This window comes from Cervus canadensis, chromosome 2, assembly GCF_019320065.1.
Source record: "Cervus canadensis isolate Bull #8, Minnesota chromosome 2, ASM1932006v1, whole genome shotgun sequence".
Lineage (NCBI taxonomy): Eukaryota > Metazoa > Chordata > Mammalia > Artiodactyla > Cervidae > Cervus > Cervus canadensis.
Genome location: NC_057387.1, coordinates 101,271,211 through 101,293,494, shown reverse-complemented (window position 1 = coordinate 101,293,494; position 22,284 = coordinate 101,271,211). Strand labels below are relative to the sequence as shown.

Here is a 22,284-nt window from a genome sequence, read left to right as displayed (position 1 = left end):
AAGAGGGCCTGAGCCAGGGCAGCGCTCTGAAGATTGCAGAGGAAGTGATAGGATAGCACGGCAACACGAGAAGAGCATTAGTTTAGGGATGGATGGAAGACTGATTCCAGTCCTGACGATGTTGCTCACCTACTGAGTTAATTAGGGAGACTCACTTCCTGTCTCTGGGCCTCAGTCACCCTGTGTGTGAGATTAAGGATATGGTCAGCATTCAACAAATTGCCAACTCAGGAGTCAGCAGACCTGATCCACAGGCTAACTCCAGCTTGCCCACCTATTTTATATGGCCCATGGGAAAAGGGTATTAAAAATAAGAAAAATACCTCACAACACAGGAAAAGTATATGAACTTCAGCTTGCAGTGTCTCTAAGTTATGTTTTATCATACCCAGCCACATTCTTTCCTTTAGTTACTATCTGTGGCTGCTTTCACTTGCAGTGGCAGAAGTGAGTAGATGGTATGGCCTTTTCAGAAACTTTGCTAGCCTCTGTTCTAAAGGATCATCCAAATGCTAAAGGATCATCACCATGGGAATGCTGCCATGCTACTGCATGATACGTGTGAGCCCTAAGCCCGGTGTAAATGCAGTTCCGTGTCTTCCTCCCCAGGACTATGAATTACAGCTGATGACATACAAGGCCTTTGTGGAATCGCAGCAGAAATCCCCGGGCAAGCGCCGTCGCATGCTCTCCTCTTCAGATGCCATCACGCAAGAGGTGAAAGGAGGGGGTGGGCAAGGATGTGTATACTGTCCTCAAGGAAGGATTCACTCTTCGGGGCCTTATGATTTGATTACTGTTGAGCGTGTGACTTCATGAAAACTTCCTCTTATTGTCAACTATTTAAATTGACTTTTCTGGCAGATAACTTATCTAAATTGTTTTTTTTTAATCATAGTTCATGGACTTGAGGACTCGCTACACAGCATTGGTGACCTTAACAACTCAGCATGTAAAATACATCAGTGATGCGCTCCGGCGGCTGGAGGAGGAGGAGGTGAGTCCAGCAAGTCCTGTGCCTCATCTACCAAGATTTAAAATGCACACATAGCTGATGTCCATTGTTCACAGTACTTGAGTTCCACGAAGTTGCTGTGTGCACTGCAACGGCAAATTAGAGAATTCTTGTACCCACGGGAACACAGGGTTAGGTTCCTGCCAACTTTTGGTCGATGGATAACATACAACCTGGTTTTATGTGTGTGTTTTTTTTAAAAGCACTTTACCTAATGCCTGTGTGCTAAGTCGCTTTAGTCGTGTCTGACTTCGACCCCATGGACTGTAGTCCACCAGGCTCCTCTGTCCATGGGATTCTTCAGGCAAGAATACTGGAGTGGGTTGTCGTGCCCTTCTCCAGGACTTTACTTAATAAATCTTGCTGATTCACTAACACTGAACTCATATCTAAGAGCAGCATAGCTCACACCTGAACGAATCTTATTAAAGCACATTTTCTCTCTAAGGCACACGACAACCTTGTAGTGAATAATGAGGACTAGTGAGGACTAGTGAGGACTAGTGAAGACTAGTGAGGACTAGTGAAGACTAGTGAGGACTGACTGTCTTGTGTCCAACACTCCCACTTCCAGGTTTTGTTATTACAGAAACATTATAAGCGTAAGAAAGAGCTATGAAGAGAAATCCTTAATAAAGCATAATTTGTTAAAGGGAAATATTGGAGATATCCAAATTCCATATGGTAGAATGCTATGAAACTGTCAAAAATAATGAAGTAGATTTAAATGAACTGACATAGAAAGATACTTATAGTACATTATTTGAAGAAAAAAAACAAGTTTGAATTTTATGTATAATTACGATTTCAGGAAAAACAAGAGTGTGTACCACAGAGGTACAAAATGAGCATAAAAACAAGTTTAGAAATATCTGTACCAAATTCCTGGGGAAATTAGGTTAAAGGGACATATATTATGCATTTCAGATTATTTGAATTTGTTGTAATGAGTTTGCAGTCTTTCTGTAATTAAAAAATCTGTGTTTTTGCCAAATAAGCTTCCACATATTCAACAACTCTTAACAAAAGAAATGCTCTTGGAAACATTAACCTGTACCAACTTTTGCCTACATAAATTGGCCAAAGATTTCCTTTATGTCAGTACATACTTCATTTAATCTCCGTAGATGTCCATCTGTTCACTTGAAAATCTAAGAATTATGAAAATAAGATACTATATGTGAAGGGCTTCTTAAAATTAGTAAATAACTATTGACTGCACATCCCATAGGAAAATAGCATGCTTTTCTAAGAAAAGAGCCAACCTAGGTATAATGAACTTAGCTATTAGCATCACATAGGCACTGGTGAACAATGCTGTGGGTGGGGTAAATTATGTTTAACTTGGGGTTATTAGAGGTACTGATTGAGGTAACTTTAATATCTTTATTTTAGGAACTCTGAATCAGGCCTGTCTAGTAAGACATTGACCAAGATACTGATTTTCTATTTCCTCTTCTAGAAAGTGGTAGAGGAGGAAAAACAGGAGCATGTGGAGAAGGTTAAAGAACTTTTGGGCTGGGTATCTACCCTAGCAAAGAATACACAAAGCAAAGCTACCTCACCCCAGACCAAAGAATCAACAGACATTGAAAAGGCTATCTTAGAACAACAGGTGAGTGGAAGTTCCCTCTATCACTTCCTGGGTAGCATAATATGAGATTACTCATTAGGTGGGATAATATAAGGCACATATGGGCCACCCAGGAATGATTATTATCTCAGTAAATGTTAGCTTTCAGGACTTAAAGAAACTGAAGTAGTCATCTTATTTGTGTTTCTGCTTTCTAAATCACTCTAGATAGTAGTAATGAAAATCTTACCTAAGATAGGTTTTTTCCCTAGGATTTTATTTTATTTCAAATGACTTTTGATTCTTCAGTTTCTTGGGCTCTGAAGTTTTCTCTTTTCTTCTACTACATAGGTTCTGACAGAGGAGCTGACAACCAAGAGGGAGCAAGTCTCTGAGGCCATTAAAACTTCACAGATCTTCTTGGCCAAGCACGGTCATAAGTGAGTCATAAATGAGATACTGTGGCACATCTAGAGGACTGGATCTTACTGACTCAAACTCAGGGTCATGATGAGAACTCAGGCTGGAGAATTCAAGGTGGCAGGAGTCAGATTATAATTCATGCTACATTTGCATTTTACGTGTCAGCTATGAGGAGGGCTTGTGAACCTGATCAGGCTGTTCATAAAGATTTCTAAAACAGTTTCATAGAGAATGGATAGACATGAGGCAAGAGTAGAGGCCTCAGAGACCAGTTAAGAGGCTGTTCTGACAATTTAGGCAAGAAGTGATGAGGTGGAGAGGAGACAAAGATTCAAAAGATATTAAGGATGATGAACTTACGGGGCTTTGTGACAAATAAAAATGATCAGATGTAACTCCCAGGTTTCTGGCTTAGACCACTGGACATTTGGTGATGCCGCTCAACAAGATGGGGAATACAGGAGAGGGTGTGGCTTGAGGGGTAAGAAGGCCACTTTAGTTTCAGATATTTTGAATCTGAAGAGCCCACAGGACATCAGAGGATAAACCTCTAGTATATATTCGGAAGTCCCTGATGCATTATTTCTGCCTCAAGGGGTTCCACTAAAGTTGTCCAGTGGCAGCTATATGTGTAAATTTAGAATTTATGAGAGAAATTTGAAGTGATAGAGATTAGCATAGTAAAAACCATGACCGGATTATCTTACAAGTGTTCAAGGGCTTCTCAGCCTATGAAGGAGCCTTAGAGGAGTAAGAGGAAATTATGAGTGAAACCTCAGAGCCAAGGGAGAACAGAATTCCAAAAAGAAGGAAATGGTCAAAAGTCAAGTAAAGGTGTGTGTGTCGTCGCTCAGTCGTGTCCGACTCTGTGCGGCCCCATGGACTGTAGCCTACGAGGCTCCCCCGTCCTTCGGATTCTCCAGGCAAGAACACTGGAGTGGGTTGTCATTTCCTTCTCCAATTCATGAAAGGGAAAAGCGAAAGTGAAGTCGCTTAGTTGTGTCCGACTCCTAGTGACCCCATGGACTGCAGCCTACCAGGCTCCTCCGTCCATGGGATTTTCCAGGCAAGAGTACTGGAGTGGGGCGCCATTGCCTTCTCCAGGGAAGGTATAGAGATACAGGTAAATATGCCAGAAGTAAAGTCAGAAATTAAGACTTTACTTTTACCACTGTGCCCAGTGGTCTGTATTTTCTCTTTGAAATAGGTAAAGAGGTTGTTGCTAAAAGTTAGAGTGGGCGCCAAGAGGATTGTCAGGAAGCATTGAAGTCTGGTAGTGGTTGGACCAGGAGGACTTCTACATGATTTTGGAATCCCCGCACTAGATAGACTTGGTCTGCATGTGGGATCAGGGAAGTTGAAGGGTTTGATCGATCTGGGGCTGGAGTCTTGTTAGGAGAGAGTACAGCGATAACAGTGAGGGATTGATCGAGAAGGTAGACTGTGTATCTGGGCTTTAATGAGAAGAAGCTAAAGATAATAGATGGATTAAGAGAAATGGAGAGGTCAAAGAAGGTTTGGGAAATCTCAGTAAGTCGACAGGTAGTTTTAAGATGAATCGTAAGATTCAGTCTCAGAAACACAATGTATTGATAGAATGAGAAAAGGAACTTGCAGAATTCACCAGATTCAAGAAAAGGATCTGAAGAAAATCTGGTAAAATACTAAAGTTTTGGAAAGTTGGATAGTTAGGTAATGAATAAATGAGTTTGTTGTGTTCTTCTCTTTTGTCTCTTCAAGATATTTCATTTTTAAAAGAGAAGAGATATAAGAGTAAAGAAAGAAAGCCAGGTAGTATTATAATCAGAAGTGATAATCAGATAGTAGATTCTTGAAGTTTAAAATGTCAGAAGTGGAATAATTTTAGAGGATGGCAGCTTCCAAGTTTGGATGAGGCTGAAGTGGCCTGGAGGCCACTTGGATTGGGAAGTTCGCTGGACTATAGGTGTAGAGTGTTAGATAATTGGTGGCATGAGCATTGACATCAGCAAGAATCATGGCTCAGTCTAAGACAGACAGGAACACTATGAGCTAGATGCCGCAGTGTTCAGTGAGTATGGGAGACTGACAGATGATCCATCATAAACAGTGACAAAGGAGAACGCTATCCAAGGTGGAGACGTCATTTTGAAGTAATAGAGGAGAATTGGGGGAAAAGGTCTTTCTCTAAAAGAGCTTTAATGCTTCATCTTCTAGGCTCTCAGAAAAAGAGAAAGAACAGATATCTGAGCAATTGAATGCCCTCAGTAAGACTTACCGTGGCCTTTGTGAAGGTTCAGCAAACCAGCTTCAGCAACTCCAGAGCCAGCTGGCCCAGCAGACAGAACAAAAGGTACTTTGACTTTTTCTCCCCAGGTGTTGGAAAGGTACCTTGGGAACAGTATGACTGCAGCTTTGCTGATTGAGAGTCATGATCACTAGCTTTCCATGACCAGTGTGACTTAATTTTTAACCTCACCATAGCAGCCATTTGTCTCGTGTTTCTTTACTGGGGTTCCACGATGTGTTGGTCAGTCAGAATCACTAGACGGTGCACATGGCTAATCCTTTAGACCTGCTTCACCATTGTGTCATCTTGCATTTTGTGGCAGACCACAGTCAAGGAGAACCTGAATTTTGTGTCGTATCTGATCAGAAGGCAACATGGTTACTCTGTGGCATTGTCACTCAAAAGACAGCAGGGAGTTCTGAATATTGGGAAGTAAAGGCTGTGGACCTCTTCCCCCCCATACTTTTTTTTCCTATCTACTAAATAAATGAGAAATGTCAGTTTCCAAAACAAACTGGTGGATTAGCTGCGCTGACTGAGACGCTGGTTCCCCTTATCCATAGTCACCCCATCATGTGACATCTTTACCAGTTACCACCGTGTTCATTGCCTGGACCACATGGAAGTTGTTACGTTCCTGCTGGTTGTCCTCAGTTCTTCCTGGATACTTGTGTGTATATGTAAACTTACCATATTATATACATGTGTCTCTAGGATATATATGTGTGTTTGCCTGCTTATTTCCTATGTTGTGAAGCAATGGCCAAATTCTGTGAGGCAATTTAAGCTCCTGTGGCAATCAGATTTGGTCTAGATAATGCTCAAAATGATATTTAGACAAAATATGCTTTGACTCTGATCCTGAAATTTGTATAGCAGGAGCTGGAGTTGTAAAGGCCACAATGTAGAACTGGCTGTGATTTATTTGAGAGCAGATTTCCAAAATGAACGTGCTGGTCTAGCTCTCTGTTTGTGAGGTAACCCACTTCTAATGGCTTATTGCTTCACCATATACGGGAGTACATGAAGAGTTTTAACAAAATCGCTTGCTGAGAACATCCAGTTCTCATTTTGAAAGGTTAAAAAAGGGGAGAAAGAAAGAAAGTCAAGCTGCTGAGCACCACTACATTGAGCATGATGTGTCCCCCTGTTACCGTTCGTGTGTTTCATGTGAAGTATTGTTCTGATTAACTGACATCCTTGCTTACAAGTTTAACTAACCCTTTGGAGTTTAAGCACAAATGCACAAAGGGAAAAGAGGACGACCTGTTTGGGGTTCTTTTTTGCAAAAAACAAACAGTCGCATGCTGGACGCTAACACCAAGCTTACACTGTGTGTGCGATACGGCTGAGCTGCTCCATAAGGCTCTATCTCTTATCTGCCCAAGGCACACCCTGCAACTCTGGTAAGTAGAGCCTTTTATGTTTTCTTTCCTCTTCTCCCTCTATCATCTTCTGCTTGTGTAGGTCAGAATGCTCGTGTTTGGTGGGGCTGAAATGAATTTCTCTGGATCATTTCCCAGCTCAGTGATTCTTGCCTGTCCTCCAATTATGAGGGTGTTAGAAGGAACAGTCTTTTCTCTTTGGCTAGACTCTGGGTGTTTTTTCAATACAAGCATGTCTGAGAGTCCATGAACTCACAGAAGAAATTAGACATCTCTCAAAGAATCTCTTTCTTTGTCATATTGTCTGCTTCTGAATAGCCTTTATATGAATTTTTTAAATGGAATTTTTCATATATTTCAAAGTCACATACCACAGTGGGATTTTCCCTTCAGTCCCTACAGACAAGATAGCTGGTAGATTCACATAACATACGTTTACCTTATGCAAGTTAAACTCTACATCCTGGGTCAAAAAACAAAGGGAAGATGAAGAATAACACATAATATAATGTTTTAAATAGTGTGAACAATTCTCAGTTACTCCATTATTTGAACAAACATAGTAAGATGAAGATGCAGCCCTGATCTGGTTCCTCATTTGCTATCTACTCTCCATCTCTGATAGTATGCAGCTAATCCAGCTCGAAATTCTCAGGGCATATTCTTAAAATCTGGGCAAAGTAGGTTAATGATTTTAAGGATTTCCTTCCTGTTTATCAGTTTATTCATTTATTCATCAAATGTTTCTTGAACTGCTGGTACTAGTCCTAGACATCCAATGGGCAAAGCACCTGCTTTTATGGAGCTTGCTTCTCACCGAGACAGAAATGAAGTGCATTATATGGGAGGCAAGGAGGTGACTGACAGTTATTTCAGTAAAATCTTCCATGGATAAGAGTTAAATAAGGACAAATAAGTAATACTGATCAAAGAGGGACAGGTATAAGCATGTATGGAAGATGAAGATGCTGAACACTAACAAGAGGAAGTAGAAAGTTGGAGAGTGATAGAAGTGATGTGTTCTGAGCGGCAAAACATGTGAATGATTTAACTTCTGAATAACATTCTGCCTTGAAAGGCTTCAAGATAGGAATTCTTCAGAAACTGTTTTGAGGCTTTTTTATAAGAATGATTTTGACAGTGTGTAAGGCTTGCCTTATTCTGTGTCCTTAGTACTGAACTCCTTTGTAAGATGGAACTCTACTGTGCTTACTCTTCCTGCTCCCCTGGATCTGACTGGCAAGGGAGTAGCTTGAAATTTAGAGTCAGCCTTTGGTTTGATTCTGGAACTCAGTGACCTTGGACAAGTTACCCAATCTTTGTGTACCTCATTTTCTTATCTGCAAACTAAAAATTAATTGCCTTCATAGGATTGTTGTGAGAATTAACTCTCACTGCTTAATAAATATATTAAGTGCCCAGTAAATAGTAGCCATCATTGTGATTACTGTATTACCTGTTCTAGCCTGGATTGGAGGAAAATTTATTAGTGGTTTCAGAGTCAAGGGACCCTAGTCTGCTCCTTCCTTGACTTGCTGCTTCCAATTCCTAGAGCTAATTTAACTCGGAGCTGTTGCCATGGCAAATGCTAGCATTGGCCACCAAACATGTGACCACCCTAGGTGCTCAGCAGCTGCCTGAGTAACACACACGGGGCCGTCTACTAGCTGCACAGCTGTTGTGTGGCTCTTGGGCTGCTTACGTCTCTCTTCTGACCCCGTGGACCAGTCCCGCTGAACGCATCAGCAGGGAAGTGCTACTTCAAGAGTCTTCTGCATGGATTGCAACCCTGAGAAGTTGTTATATGAGGTCGAAATCTCACTTTGGGGGAACTGGTATGTCTGTAAGAGCCTTCTTGGTGATTTAGTCTTAGAAATCGCTGTCTCCTCACTTTCCTTGCTTGCTACTTTGTAGAGCTTGTCACTCAGATATGCTTAATGCTACCATCCCTTGGGTACTCTGTAGACTTCTATGTTAAACATTCTATAGATTAGAAAAAATCTTTCTTGGTATTAACACTATCAGGTTTCAGGATGTTTCCTACAGGTTGGGGCTCATCCCAGGCTGGGTTTTTCTTGTGGTCGGAATTTGATCTACTGTAGTTCTTTGAATGACTCCTTTCAACAATTGTGCTTCTCTGATTCAGTGTTCTTGTTCCTTTTTTCTTGTAGGGCTGCAGAGCAGTGGCTGGGGTGATTGACCTAGGCACAGTGGAGATATTTCCCATCTTCAGAGCAATGCAAAAGGGCCTCATTGACCAAGACACAGGCCTGGTGCTCCTGGAATCCCAGGTTATCCTGTCTGGCCTCATTGCCCCTGAGACCTGTGAAAAGCTGTCTTTGGAGGAGGGCCTAGCCAGAAACCTCATTAATCCCCAGATGTACCAACAGCTCCAAGAGCTACAGGATGCCCTGTCCTTAATCAGCAGGCTCACTGAAAACAAAGGCCCTCTTTCTGTGGCGGAAGCAATTGAAAAGAAAATAATCAGTGAGAAAGTTGGACTGAAAATCTTAGAAGCTCACCTGGCAACTGGAGGTTTCAGTCTCCCCAATGATGAGAACTGTATTAACCTAGAGGAGGCTTTTCACCAAGGCCTCATTTCTGCATGGCTTCACTCAGGGTTAGAGTCCCACCTGAGATCATCCAAGAACTTGATAGACCCAAACACAGCTGAGAAAATAGATTTACTGGATCTGATGCAGAGATGTATTGTCCACCAGGAATCAGGATTGAAATTGCTGCCTGTCAAGCAGTTGGCAGGGGGAATGGTGAGCTTGAAATCAGGCCGGAAAGTTAGCATTTTCCGTGCAGTTCAGGAAGGGCTGATAGATAGGCAGGTTACTGTCCGGCTGCTGGAAGCTCAGCTTTTTGCTGGAGGCATAGTAGATCCAAGAACAGGACACAGACTTACAGTGGGAGAGGCTGTGAGACATAACTTGATTGACCAAGATATGGCCTGTGCTCTCCTCATAAGGCAGCTTCAGACAGGAGGGATCATAGATACTGTCACTGGGCGTAGGCTGACAGTGGATGAAGCAGTGAGCCATGATCTGGTAACTGCTAAGATTGCCCTTGTGATTCTGGAGTCCCTTTGGTCATTCATGGGGTTGCTATGGCCTGAGTCTGGAGAGATTCTCCCAATCACAGATGCCCTGGAACAAGGTATTGTGTCTACAGAACTAGCTCATAAAATCCTTAGTGACCGACAATATATTAAAGCCGTATTTCTACCAGCAACGACAGAGATTTGGTCCTGGGAAAAAGCAGTTGAAAATGGTATGCTAGACAAAAGTCTTGCTAATAACTTGAAATCAGTTTGCATCCCCGATGTGATGCCCCACATGCAGTTAGCAGACTCTCTAGAACGAGGCAAGTTGAACACGAATCCTGGAGAGGCAGGTGTGCTGTGCCGCACAGGCCAAACCGAGGGTGCCGCAAGCCGTAAGGAGAAGCTGCTGTTTCAGCTGATGACTCACAGCTACATTAACGCAAGGGATGGGCAGAGGCTGCTCCTGTTGGACAATGAGCTGATGGAGGCACTGACAGCAAGAGGTGATCAAGCAGGTCCTCCAGAAGTGTTTGGAAGTGGGCATCAGAGGCCAGAAGCTGCTGAGAAATTACAAGAAGCAGTGAATGTGAAAATGACAGAAACTTTCTGCGATGAGCTGACTGTGAGGTCACGTGAGTTCCAATTTTCTTCTCAAAACAAAGAAGATGCCGATCAGGCGAATTGCCCTGAAGCAAAAGGCAAAAAGACCATTGTAGAAACAGAAGGCTCTTCTATAGAGAACCCCCAAATGGACCTGTTTGTAGGGCAACAAAAAGGGGGAAACCCAAATGTTGATACTTTGAAGGTCATAGATAAAGTCAAATCAGAGTTTAAAAGACAGTTGTTTGGTACCAAAAAGGAAGACCAAATAGAAGTGTCTACCAGAAAAAATGTCAATAGAGAATTTCTCCTTACAGTACCTCCTGAGAAAGCAGATGTGATTGTGGTGGAGGACAAAGACCTGCTTTCTGTTGAGTCACTACAAGAAGAATGGCAGATTCTCAGAAAGACTTCCTTGGTGTGTCAGAAAGAGCAAGCAAACACACTTGAAACTGAATATACTCTAGGTGAAACTGGAAGACCTCTCATAAAACCCCAAAGCAAAAAGTCACAATTCCAGGTCAAGAAAACTCTAGCTTTAGAATCGGAACTCAGGTCTGAAAAGGATAAGGATATTCATTCTCTGGACAAGAAGAAAGCTTTAAGTAAGTCACCTTTGGGTAGGGATGACCATCAACAAAGTCCACAAAGTCACAGCATGGCAGGTGGTAGCAGAATGATGACAGACAAGGAAGCTGATGGCAGTGAAACTTCCCTGCCATGCAGTACTGCTTCAGAATTGCTTGAAGAGGCCGCCACCCTGAATACATTAGCTGCACAATTAGTAGAGGGTGGTATCCTTCATGAACAGACAGGCCAAAAGCTCTTGCTAAGTGAGGCAATAGCCCGAGGCCTTGTGCCCAGTCACACTGCTGTGAAACTTATGGGAAAGATGAACATGTTTCGGGGATTCTTTGACTCTCAGACCCGCGAGTCTTTGACAACTGAAGAAGTCATTGATGAAGGTCTGATGGATGAGAAGTTGTTGCACAATGTCCTCATGGCAGACAAAGCTATAAGTGGTGTCTTAGACCCTCGTACCCACACACTGTGCTCTGTGAGGGAAGCAGTTGCCATTGGACTTCTTGACACACAAACAGCCACCAGAATTTTAGAGGGGCAGGTGGTGACTGGTGGAATCATTGACCTGAAACGAGGCAAAAAGGTTTCAGTAACTTTAGCCTCAAATCTTGGCTTGGTGGACAGTGCTGACCAACCAGAGCTTATAAATCTGGAGAAAGCTTCCAAAGGCAGAGATGCTGAAAACACGATTAGGGAGAGATTAATTAGCTTACAAATGGAAACAACTGGAATTATGGACCCTGACAGCAAAGCCCCTTTAACAGTCATGCAGTCCATTGACAGAGGACTTTTGGAGAGAGATGAGGCCATTCAGTTGTTGACAAAGCAGGTGGTAGACGGAGGTATCATTCACCATATATCTGGAATGAGACTTTCTGTTGATAATGCCTTTAAACATGGCATCATTGATGAAGACTTAGCCAAGGAACTCAGAAAAGTTGAGACCTTAAGCCTCTGTCAGTTCTCTCATCCTGAAACAAAGAAAACTATTTCCCTCTCTGAAGCCATGAAATTAGATCTTGTAACCCCGGACTTGAAGAGAGAAATCCAAGAAATTCAGGCCTTCACTGGAAGCTTTGTAGATCTCATTTCTGGCCAGCAGTTGACCCTGGCAGAAGCTGAAAAGGAAGGACGATTAACTAATAAAGCAACACTGTCTTCAGAAATGATGAATGGGATTATAGATCCTGAGAGTTACAGAATTGTTCCCTATTCAGAATTAGTAAAAAAGTGTAAAATTGATATTGAATCTGGGCAGAGATATCTAGAAGTAATTCCCTTTTCAGACATTAAAGATGGAGCGAGTGACAAAGTACTTACATTGTCTCAAGCAATTAAGCTTGGAAAAGTAGACTTTGCAGCTACACTGAAGGTTCTGGAAGCCCAGGCAAATGCTGGGGGAATCATAGACCCTGCCACAGGAAAAAGATTGACATTGGCATCAGCTCTGGAACAGAAATTAGTAGATGAAAACATGGTCAGAATTATTGCATCTCATCAGGTGTTGGATGGAGGAATTATTGACATATTCAGTAATCAGAGAGTGACTTTAAAGGAAGCTACTGAGAAAAGACTCATCAGTCCTGAACTGGCAACTATAATCCAAGTAGATACATTTAAGTCCAGTGATCACCAGGCTCATGTTGAAAAGCAAGATGGAATTGAAGTATGTGAAATAAAGAAGCAATTTCTAGGAAAGGAAATGTTAATTGCTCATAGTCAGCCTGCTGAAATGAGTTGTGGTAAAGGAGATAGTGAGAAATTATTTCAAATTGAAAACCAATCTGCACAAAAAGGCATTAAAGTGAGAGTTTCTAATGGGGAGGAGGCAAAAAAGAGCAGGCAAATTTCATTAAAGGGATTGGAATGCGATGACCAAAATAAGAGATCTTCTCCAGATGCTAAGCAATCTTTGAGTGTTGTAATTCCTAGTGATGGTAAAGGTAAATCACTGGGCCAAGATTCAGAGACACATCTTCAATCAGAAATTTGTGATTTTAATCCCAAAGAGGTGGCTTATACAACCATGGAAAAAAATACAGATGAAGAGCAAGAAAAAATAGTACAAACAGAAATTATTTCTCATATGAAACAGTCTATATCAAGTCTAGATTCTAAAGAAGTAAGGGAAAACCAAGGAGGAATTATTTCAGAAGTGCAAGAGTCAAATCATGAAACTTTAGAGAAATTGCTAAGTCAGCAGGTTATACAGAAACCAATGAAAACCACGGAGAAGGGTGAGAGAGGGAAGAAGACTGTAGAAGAAAGAGTCAAGACCCACAGACCAGCAGTTCTTTCAGAAGAAAAGCTGAATCAGGAAATTGCCATTAGTGATGACCGTGACTCTAATATAGAGAATCAATGTATGGAGGTAACTGCACGTGAAAAAGGGAAAGAAACTGACGGGGATCTGGACTTTTCTGTTCTTGGTGAAACTGAAGACTCTTCTTCCCAAGTGACACCCGAAGGAATTTCTGTAAGAAATCAAGATGCTTTAACCTTCTTCAACTCTAATCTAGTCAGTGAATCTCAAGAAATTATTGTTGGGATCCAGAGTGAACTACTCTCCTCTTTGACCCCAAGGCCTGAAGGATTGCATGACCAGGAACCGGTTGGAGGAGTCCAAGTTGCAGACACAGCCCCAGTTTTCACAACAGACAAGTCTTTCCAAGGAACCACCCGACAGGAGACCGATTATCATCAAGATTCTTGTGTTGCTTTTAAGATTAAGCAAACCAAAGATTTGACTTTCTTACCTGATGAATATAAAGAAAAATCATACCAAGAAGTACATTTTGACTCAATAAGCACTGTTAAATTGGAAGAAATTAGAGTAGGCTCCAAAGAAGTCAATTATCTGGAGTTCTCAGACAGAAAGGACCTTCATCCTCAGGACAACAAAAGTGATCGTGAACATGGCAGAATTCTTGAGTCTAACATAGTGACAACGCAGGAAATACCTGGAGAGGAATCTCTACAAATGTCAAACCTTATAGTTGCAGGTGCAGAAGTAGGGTCCGTTGAAGGCAGAGTGACTCAGAGAGTTCCCAGAGTCTCGGTGTCCCTTCTCCCAGAGAAACTGTCCAGAGAGGTGTCTCAAAAAGAGAGTACAGGACAACAGGATGCCACCATTAGTCCTATTCCAGACACCAGGGAAGAGGAGATGGTGCCCCCAGTATCGTGCCCCACAATGAAGATGGATGAGAAGACACCACAGGAGAAGCTTAGAGAGAGCCCTGGCAGCGCACAACCCCCCCTGATGACTGTACCAGGGGCAGCGAGTGTGAACCCGGAGCCCTTCAGAGCTACTAAAGTAAGTTACCCAGTGGTGTGTGTGTGTATGTGTGTGTGTATGTGTGTGTACTTGTTATGGCTAATTTCATGCTAAAACTCTTGACTGGATACTGAGTTTTCATAAGTATGATTAATTGTATACATACATCTACTTAAGGACACTAGAGCATTCTCTAAGATATAGCTTAGTTTGTTGTCATCTGTTTGTAACATAGTTGTTGGGAAATTAGGTAGTAGCCCTGAATGTCTTTCCGAAATTTGCAAGGGTAGCATTGAAGCTAAGTTAAAATACTGAGGCTATGGTACCTGAAGTCAGAAGAGGTTTTTGCTAAAATGATGCTTATAGATTGATAATTTTGAGCTTGTGCTCCCTGAGGAAATTAATGAATTGCTTTTTTGTCTATTGATTTGAGACAGTCTAGATAAAATACATAATTTATTTCATTCCACGCCATGTGTGGTAAAAATTTCTGTTCTGTTCTATGACCCTGCCCGCTTTAAAGGCAGACTTAGAGGAGAATGTCAGATTTGAGTGAGTTTTCTTTTTGGCTCCACAGAATGTATTTACCCGGCAGCTCTGCCTAGAACATGATGAGAAGTTGGTATCTTATCTGTCTCTTTTACGGGACATTGAAATGAGGACCAAGCAGATTCAACCTCTAGAGCTCAACCTGGCAGAGCTACAGGATCTGCTGTGTCAGGCCAAGGTAGGTTCCCAGAGACTTCCTCCAGGCCCATCAGCTTGAGAAAAGTGAGAAGACACCACAAGAGAAGCTCCTGAAGGAAGAAAAACATGTTCAAAAGCACTGCTATTTAATGGACAAAAAGTAGATTGGAAAAACTATAATTAGAGATCTCTGAAGAACAGCATGGGGTACTAGTCTCACAGAAACCAAAGCATAAGAGACTCGAGGGAGTATTAGAGACACGGGGCAGTATTAGATGGTGGTCAGCGGTACTAGATACAGTAGGGGGACCGAGTGTAGTAAAACTAAAGGTGGGGTTCAGTGCCTGAGAGCCACCAGGCGCCTGATAAGAACAGCTGCAGTCGAGTGGTGGGATATAAACTCAGTTGCAGTGAGAATAAACAGGATATTGGAAGGTGGAGACAATTAATGGAGGTCATGCTTTCCAGAAGCCTGGTAGTGCAGACAGGGAAAGAGGTAGGACACTAGCTAGAGGAAATGCATTGGAAGAGGAATGTTTTGAGTGGACTTTTAGGCTGAGGAGAAAGAACCAATAGAACAGGAGAACTTGAAGTTAGGGAAGAGAATAAGTGATCACTGATGGAATGAGGTCCCTGAGGACATGGAAAGACGTAGACATAAACATGGAGGCTGAGAGTCGTCACAGGGTGGGAGTCATGAGGAGTGCAGAGATTGTAGAGGTTTACCAGTTCTCTCAGTGTCCAGAGGGGTGGCTTTAGGCAGAATAGCTGAAAGGGAGATGAGGATGATGCCCAAAGAACTACCAGGCTCTTCCACAGCTTGTTTCTGGTTTCTTTGCTGAGGAGCAGAATATTGAGGAATAGCTGGCTTGGGATATTTTTATGTTCTTTGGTTCCACTCGCTTGAACTTCGGAGTGGAAGAGTTGTCCTTTGGTTGACATATATTGCGTCACATTATTTAAAGCATAATGACACTCTTGGAGAGGTAGCAAGTTGTAGGGCAAGAAACATTGCCCTGAGTCAGAAAACCTGATTGCAAGTCTGGGCTCTTATTGCTTATCAGCTGGGTGACCTCAGGGAAAAACAAATTCACATTTTTAAGCACTGAGGCATCTGTCCTATAAATTCAGGATCATGATGTCTGCTCTGCCTCCTCAAAAATGATTGATTGTGAGAACAACGGAAAAACTAATGAATGTCTATAAAAACATTTTATAAGCCCTAAAGCCTGTGTAAGCATGAGGTGACAGAATAATGTGTTTACAGATGATTCTAAGACAGCAAGATTTCTGGTCTCGATTTTGGCAGTAACTCCAGTTTATGCCCTCAGGTATTAGACAAGGAGCTAAAGGATCTGTCCACGGTGGTGAGTCAGGAATTGGAGTGTGTGGATCAGATTATCATCAGCCAGCCTCAGGAAGTCCCAGCTCAACTGCTGAAGGCGCTAGAAAAAGACGCCAAGAATCTTCAAAAGTCCCTCAGCTCTGTGAGTGACACCTGGGGTTCCAGACTGCTCCACCTCCAGAGTGCCTTGGAAGTTCAGAAGGTAGCTTCTTGTTTTTATTTACGAAGGCTCACAGAATCTGGGCAGGCTTGGAGAGTTTTATCATCTAACTTGCCATTTATTTCTTAGACTAGAGTGTTAAATCAGTATGAACAGCTAGAAGGCAGACTTCAAGATCTGAGAGCCTGGGTTGGCAATACCCATGTTATTCTGAACAGCAAGGAATATGACAGTGAAACAGATGCTGACATCCTGAATCACTGCCTCCAACGGTGTGAGGTGAGTGCACCACCTGCTCTCAAGCATGTTTTATTTGCCCTTTTGTGTTATATTAATTTTATGTCTCTGCTAGGCAGACCAGTATCTGTACTTGCCTTTACTTAGAAAGTCTGACTTTCCATTTGAGAAATAAAGTCTTTGCAAACTTTTCCTGTACAGGGCCAGACAGTAAATATTTTAGGTCTTGCAGGTGACCTGTTTCTGTGGCAATTGTTCATCTCTGCTGTAGAAACATGAAAGCAGCCATACACAGCATATAAACAAATGGTTGTAGACATGTTGCAGTAAAACTTTATTTACAAAACCAGATGACAGGCAGGTCTGGCTTGGGGAATGTAGATGACCAACCCCTCATCTTGAGAGATGGTTTTCTTCTTGTTAAACTCCAAGTTAATTGATTCTTTTTTGTAAGTCAGTGAGAATTAAAGATTCTAAGATATACTTAAGCCTAGGATTCTCCTGCCCCCAGCACTGTTGTTTCTTTTGAATTATACTTAAGATAACATCAGGTAATGCTCACATTGGTTTATCCACCCTCTTCTATAGCTATTCCTCTCAAATTCTTTCTGAAGTCAAAGCAGAACTGGAGATGTTCCCTCCTATTCCATCCTCTTCCTTTTCCCCAGTCTTAAGAGGTACAGACCTAAATGTTGTCTGTGGTCAGATTTCCCTTCTTTATCGCCCTTCTTTATCTTGGAAGAGTTGACCTGCCTTCTTTAATGCCTTCATACCCTTTAATCCAAATATACTGATGGAGGAATGAGTAGCAGACTCTGTTCACTGACAGAGTTTTGAAAGAAGCAAGGGTGAGAAAAATTCCTGTGACATAGTATGAAATATAAAAACACAGAGCACCTCCTATATTTGTGTCCTTGCCTAGTTATAAATTATATGAATTCCATTATGGGAAGAGAGCCACAGTCTAAGCCTCATTTTCCTAGTGAGTTTCCCAAATCCATGTGTTCACAGACAAAGGAAGTATAGTCATATGATAAATATGCAAGTAGTCCGCCTATAAGCCCACTTTGCAGGATTACTGACTGCTCCCAATTTCAAAGTGATAGACATACAGATATTCTACTTGTTTTTATGGTTTTTTAATTGCATCCAGTATAACGTGGGTAATGATTACTAAAAGTTTGTGGGAATATTGCATGCTTTTTAATTGTCTAAAAGCAGATAAATTCTAGTGTTTAGGCAGTTTTTTACTACTTTATCTGACTGTAATCCTTTACAGTTTTAAAATGTATAACATGTTTGACATTTTTGTACAGTTTTAAATGTATAACATGTATAACTATTTAAAAGTCAAATTTTAGTGAACCACTAAGAAATTGAATATTTTCTCATTTCTGGCTTACCAGTATCTCAGGGCTAGACAAATACAAATGGTTATTTGAACCTAATAAAATACAATTAGATCTATCTCAGACCAAAAATTCATGCTCTACTTTCCAAAGTATAGCATTTTTTCACAGATACTTGGGATTAGCAGTGCTATAATATAAATAGCACTGCTATTTATTATTTTCTATTAATATAAGTAATGGAAAGTATAGTGCATTTAGAAATCAGTGGTTGATTTAATTTACTGTTCTTTTAATTACAGTTAAAGGAAACCTAGCTATAATATGTGAGGACTCTGGAGAGGCCAGAAGTGAAAGAAACTTCCATTATGGGTTGGCCCTAGAAGTAATCAGTGTCACTTTTGAAAATACAGGAAATTCACCTCTGTTTGATTTTGTTGATTCTTTGATTAGAACCAACAGTTTCTGCTTTTATGGAGAATTAGAAGCTTCTTTTCCCTTTTCTTCCTTCCCCATCTCGCTCAGGACCTGAAACAGCCCATGGCCGGGAGGAAGCCTCAGCTGGACGCACTTGCCTTTGACGTTCAGTTCTTCATCTCTGAGCATGCCCAGGACTTGTCTCCTCAGCAGAACCGGCAGATGCTGAGGCTGCTGAATGAACTGCAGAGGTCCTTCCAGGACCTTGTAGAAGAGACTACCGCTCAGGGGGATGCCTTGCGGGACCGTCTTCAACAAATGGAGCAGGCTGCCCAGGTCAAGGTCAGACTGAACCAGCGGCTGGGCTGAGTTGGTCCCTGGGATTGTCCTCTGTCTTTGGGTTTTCTGGCCAGACGCCATCTGTCATGGTTCCAGGAGCCTGCGTTTACCAGTTTTGATTGGTCCAGGCCAGTTTGGTTCTGGTCCACAAGACAGCTGTTTTGACTGTCTGTCTTGCCGTGTTTTTGGTTTTATGTTTGCGTGTGAGAGAATATATGTGTTTATGTGTGTATGCATGTGCAAGGTGTTTTTTTCTTAGTTAGACTCTACTGTAACTGTATCTCATTCTCTGACTTTCAAATGAAAATTTTATCTGCAGCCCTTATTTCCACCATTCTTTTGAGGACTGTTGGGAGCAGTTAGATACTCTGAGCCCTTGAGAAGAATGGTCCTGAAGTTAGTTTGATTCTAGGGCTTTTCAGATGATTAACAGTAAGATTCCTTGACCACCTTCAGACAGCTGACAAAAAGATTTTTATCAGAATCATATTAATTCTTTAGCACCTTTGAAAACTATTATTTTCTAGCACCTTTCTGTACACTATGGTATCTAGTGCTTATTCAGTTGTGGAAAACTCTGTGTAGAAGCACTGTTGGTAAACTTTGCAGGAAGCAGGAGACTAATCATCTTACCACCTTCTATCACAACCCTCTTATAGAGCTCCACATAATTGCATGGTAATATCGTAACCTTAGAATACCAAGAATGATGCTTATGCCATTATTCTGTATGAATAATAAATTGAAATTCAGCAAGATAGTATTAGAATTGTTATCACCAGTAGAACGGTCTCAGTGTCTCTTTTATTAAATGTTGTGCATAGTAGAATTGAGCTTTTGAGTCAGGCTTACAGGATATTTAGTGAAGTCTGTATGTCCCTTGTTACTGCTTAGTTGTTGCAACTGGATTAAAATTGAAGTAAGATATTAATGAAATATGGTAGGTTACCTTCTAAATGTGGAAATTAGCAGTGTCCTTACTTGGATTTTATACAGCTCGGTATAGCTTATGTATAATTAATGTAATAGCATTAGTCTGAGCCACCTTAAGATACAGCCCATATCCAGGGTAGGCCCCTGAGTTGCAGAAGATGGTCCAGTTGCATGTGAACATTCTCTTCAAGCGTGTAATTAATTCCACGACATTTATTAACCTTGTTGTTGTCAGAAATGCTCTGCTTCTCTCTATATTTGCCCTGAATGCATGTGTTTGTCTGTGTGCTAACTTGTTTGCTTTGCTTTTTTCAGATTCAGTCTGCACCCATCCTAACCCACGAGGATCCCGTTTTACAGCTGAAGAGCTCTTAGGAGTTCTCTTCCAGAGCCTTTCTGTTTGTCCTAAAGCGGGGGAGAGAGGGCCAATCTGGGCACCTGTTTGTAAGTGCAGGTGACTCAAAATGCCATCAGAAGGTAGAAACTAGTGGAAAAATGGTTTTAGAAGGATGATCAGGAGAACACATCATGCTCAATTGCTCAATCAGGTGCTTCAGTGTCATGTGACTGAGAGGTCTGGAAAAGGATCAGGCACAGAAGCAAATCCCTCCTCCCCTCGGGCCGTCTTTTCTCTTGGCTATTGGTGTAGACACCTGAAGGACGGAGCCCATTGCTATTCTTGGGCACTTCCCTTCTTCTCAAAATAGCCAAGCCCCTCATGTCTGGCAAGTAATCATTCCATTTAATGGGTGTCTGCATTTGTGAGACATTTGATTTATATAAAGTCAGATTAATTATTAAGAAGCTCAATTAGCTTATAAATTATCCAGTTTCTTGATTTTTCCTCCTAGTCCAGTCCTTCTAATTTTCCATACTATGACTTCATATGTAGTATATCATCCAGTTCCTTTAGAAGTGATCAGAACCTGTCATTTATTTTCATCCCCAGTATCATCTATGGATTTTAAGCATCTAGGCTCTCTCTTCTCCATTTCCATGGATAAGAAGCAGTCTGGCAAAGGAGCTTCCAAACCAAAACCTCAGCACATTCTCACCTGAAATCACTCCTAATTGTAATTCAGACCATAGATCCAGACCAATAGACTGTCCAAATGAGGGGAACTTTCTGAATATGATTTCTGTGCCTTTTCCTGCTCTAGTCTCCCACCAACTTTTCCATCCTTGTGATATAACCTTCTTATTTTACATTTCAGGGAGTTATCTTATATTTATAAAATGAGAATCATTAATTATCTCTTGGCCCCTTTGCATTTTAATTAGACCCTGCAGAAACAACAAAATACCTGTCACCAGAAACTGGAGGATCTTTGCAGCTGGGTGGGACAGGCAGAAAGAGCATTGGCTGGCCATCAAGGTAGAGCCACCCAGCAGGATCTCTCTGCTTTGCAGAAGAACCAAAGCGACCTGAAGGTCAGTAAGAGTTAACTCACTTTTTTCATTCCGTCAGTAAGTACTTAGAAAGGCTTGCTGTGTGCCAGGCCCAGCGCTTAGTGCCAGCGACATAATGGTTAAGTATCCCTGCTCTCATGAAGCTTACAGTGTCGTGGAAGAGACAGACTTTACACAGATAATCACAGAAATGAGCATATAATGTATTCACTATTATATCTATAAAGGAAACATTACATAAGAAGATATAACAGACCCAATCTTGACTTATATATCAGAAGATTCCTTTAAAGAAGTGTCATTTAAACTGAGAATCGAAGGATACGTAGGGGTTGATGCATGAAGGGGTGGGAGGAGGAAGAAGACATGCCAGGCAGAGGCCTGTACATCAGTCTGGAGGTGGAAATGCGATCAAGCACAGTACTAAAGAATTGGAAAAAAGCTAGTTTGACTGTACAAAGAACAAAAGGAAGATTAGTAAACAATAAAGCTGGGAAGGAGGCAGGACCCAGATCATGCTGGGTCTTGTAGGCTACATGAGGGTTCAGGAGTGATGACCAAGAGAGTTACGAAGAACCAGCCAGGTCTCAACACTGTTAGAGTCCCATTGTCAACTCTGCTTTACAGAAGAATGACCTCTTTGAGGATAAGTCATTGCAAAATAAAAATCATATTTGTGGGCATTTTCCTTTCATATCTTCACTAAATATCTTCTTAGAAATTTAAATTTTTCTTAGAAAATTAAATATTTTTAGAAGCTTCATAATTAAAAAGCATTTAAAATTTTATTATCTACATTGGTTTAAGGATAAAACTTAGCAAATTATAGTCAGGGACATATGTCCATTGCAGATAATGTCATTCTAGTCATTCCATCTTTGTGCTGTTGAGAGGTCTTAGAAGTACTAAAGTTGAAGCCTCTGCTATCCTATTTTCATGTGTTAAGGATTTACAGGACGACATTCAGAATCACGCCACCTCATTTGCCAGTGTTGTCAAAGACACTGAAGGGTTCCTAGAAGAGAACCAGACTAAACTGAGCCCCGATGAGTTGACAGCTCTCCGGGAGAAACTCCATCAGGCTAAGGAGCAGTATGAAGCTCTCCAGGAAAGGACAAAGCTGGCCCAGAAGGAGCTGGAGGAAGTGGTGACCTCAGCCTTACAGCAGGAGACTGAAAAGGTAACCAGACTGCTATGATGCTTGGTATTTTTCAAAAAAGAAAATTTTGGTACCTAC

General features: G+C 41.5%; 1 protein-coding gene across 25 annotated transcripts in view; it reads left to right on the top strand.

Annotated features, from left to right (window-relative positions):
* The window catches only part of MACF1 (microtubule actin crosslinking factor 1), a 337,865-nt gene that overhangs the window by 206,150 nt on the left and 109,431 nt on the right, over nucleotides 1-22,284 (top strand). For 20 of the 25 annotated variants that reach the window (XM_043461815.1, XM_043461814.1, XM_043461830.1 and 17 more), the window contains 12 exons: nucleotides 610-717; nucleotides 899-997; nucleotides 2,478-2,630; nucleotides 2,940-3,028; nucleotides 5,208-5,343; nucleotides 8,837-14,209; nucleotides 14,748-14,897; nucleotides 16,189-16,404; nucleotides 16,492-16,641; nucleotides 18,474-18,707; nucleotides 20,919-21,068; nucleotides 21,994-22,227. In XM_043461815.1, coding sequence (XP_043317750.1) covers nucleotides 610-717; nucleotides 899-997; nucleotides 2,478-2,630; nucleotides 2,940-3,028; nucleotides 5,208-5,343; nucleotides 8,837-14,209; nucleotides 14,748-14,897; nucleotides 16,189-16,404; nucleotides 16,492-16,641; nucleotides 18,474-18,707; nucleotides 20,919-21,068; nucleotides 21,994-22,227 — 7,092 coding nt within the window. The remainder of the gene's footprint in view (nucleotides 1-609; nucleotides 718-898; nucleotides 998-2,477; nucleotides 2,631-2,939; nucleotides 3,029-5,207; nucleotides 5,344-8,836; nucleotides 14,210-14,747; nucleotides 14,898-16,188; nucleotides 16,405-16,491; nucleotides 16,642-18,473; nucleotides 18,708-20,918; nucleotides 21,069-21,993; nucleotides 22,228-22,284) is intronic. The other 5 variants (XM_043461824.1, XM_043461823.1, XM_043461825.1 and 2 more) reach the window with 1 other exon arrangement.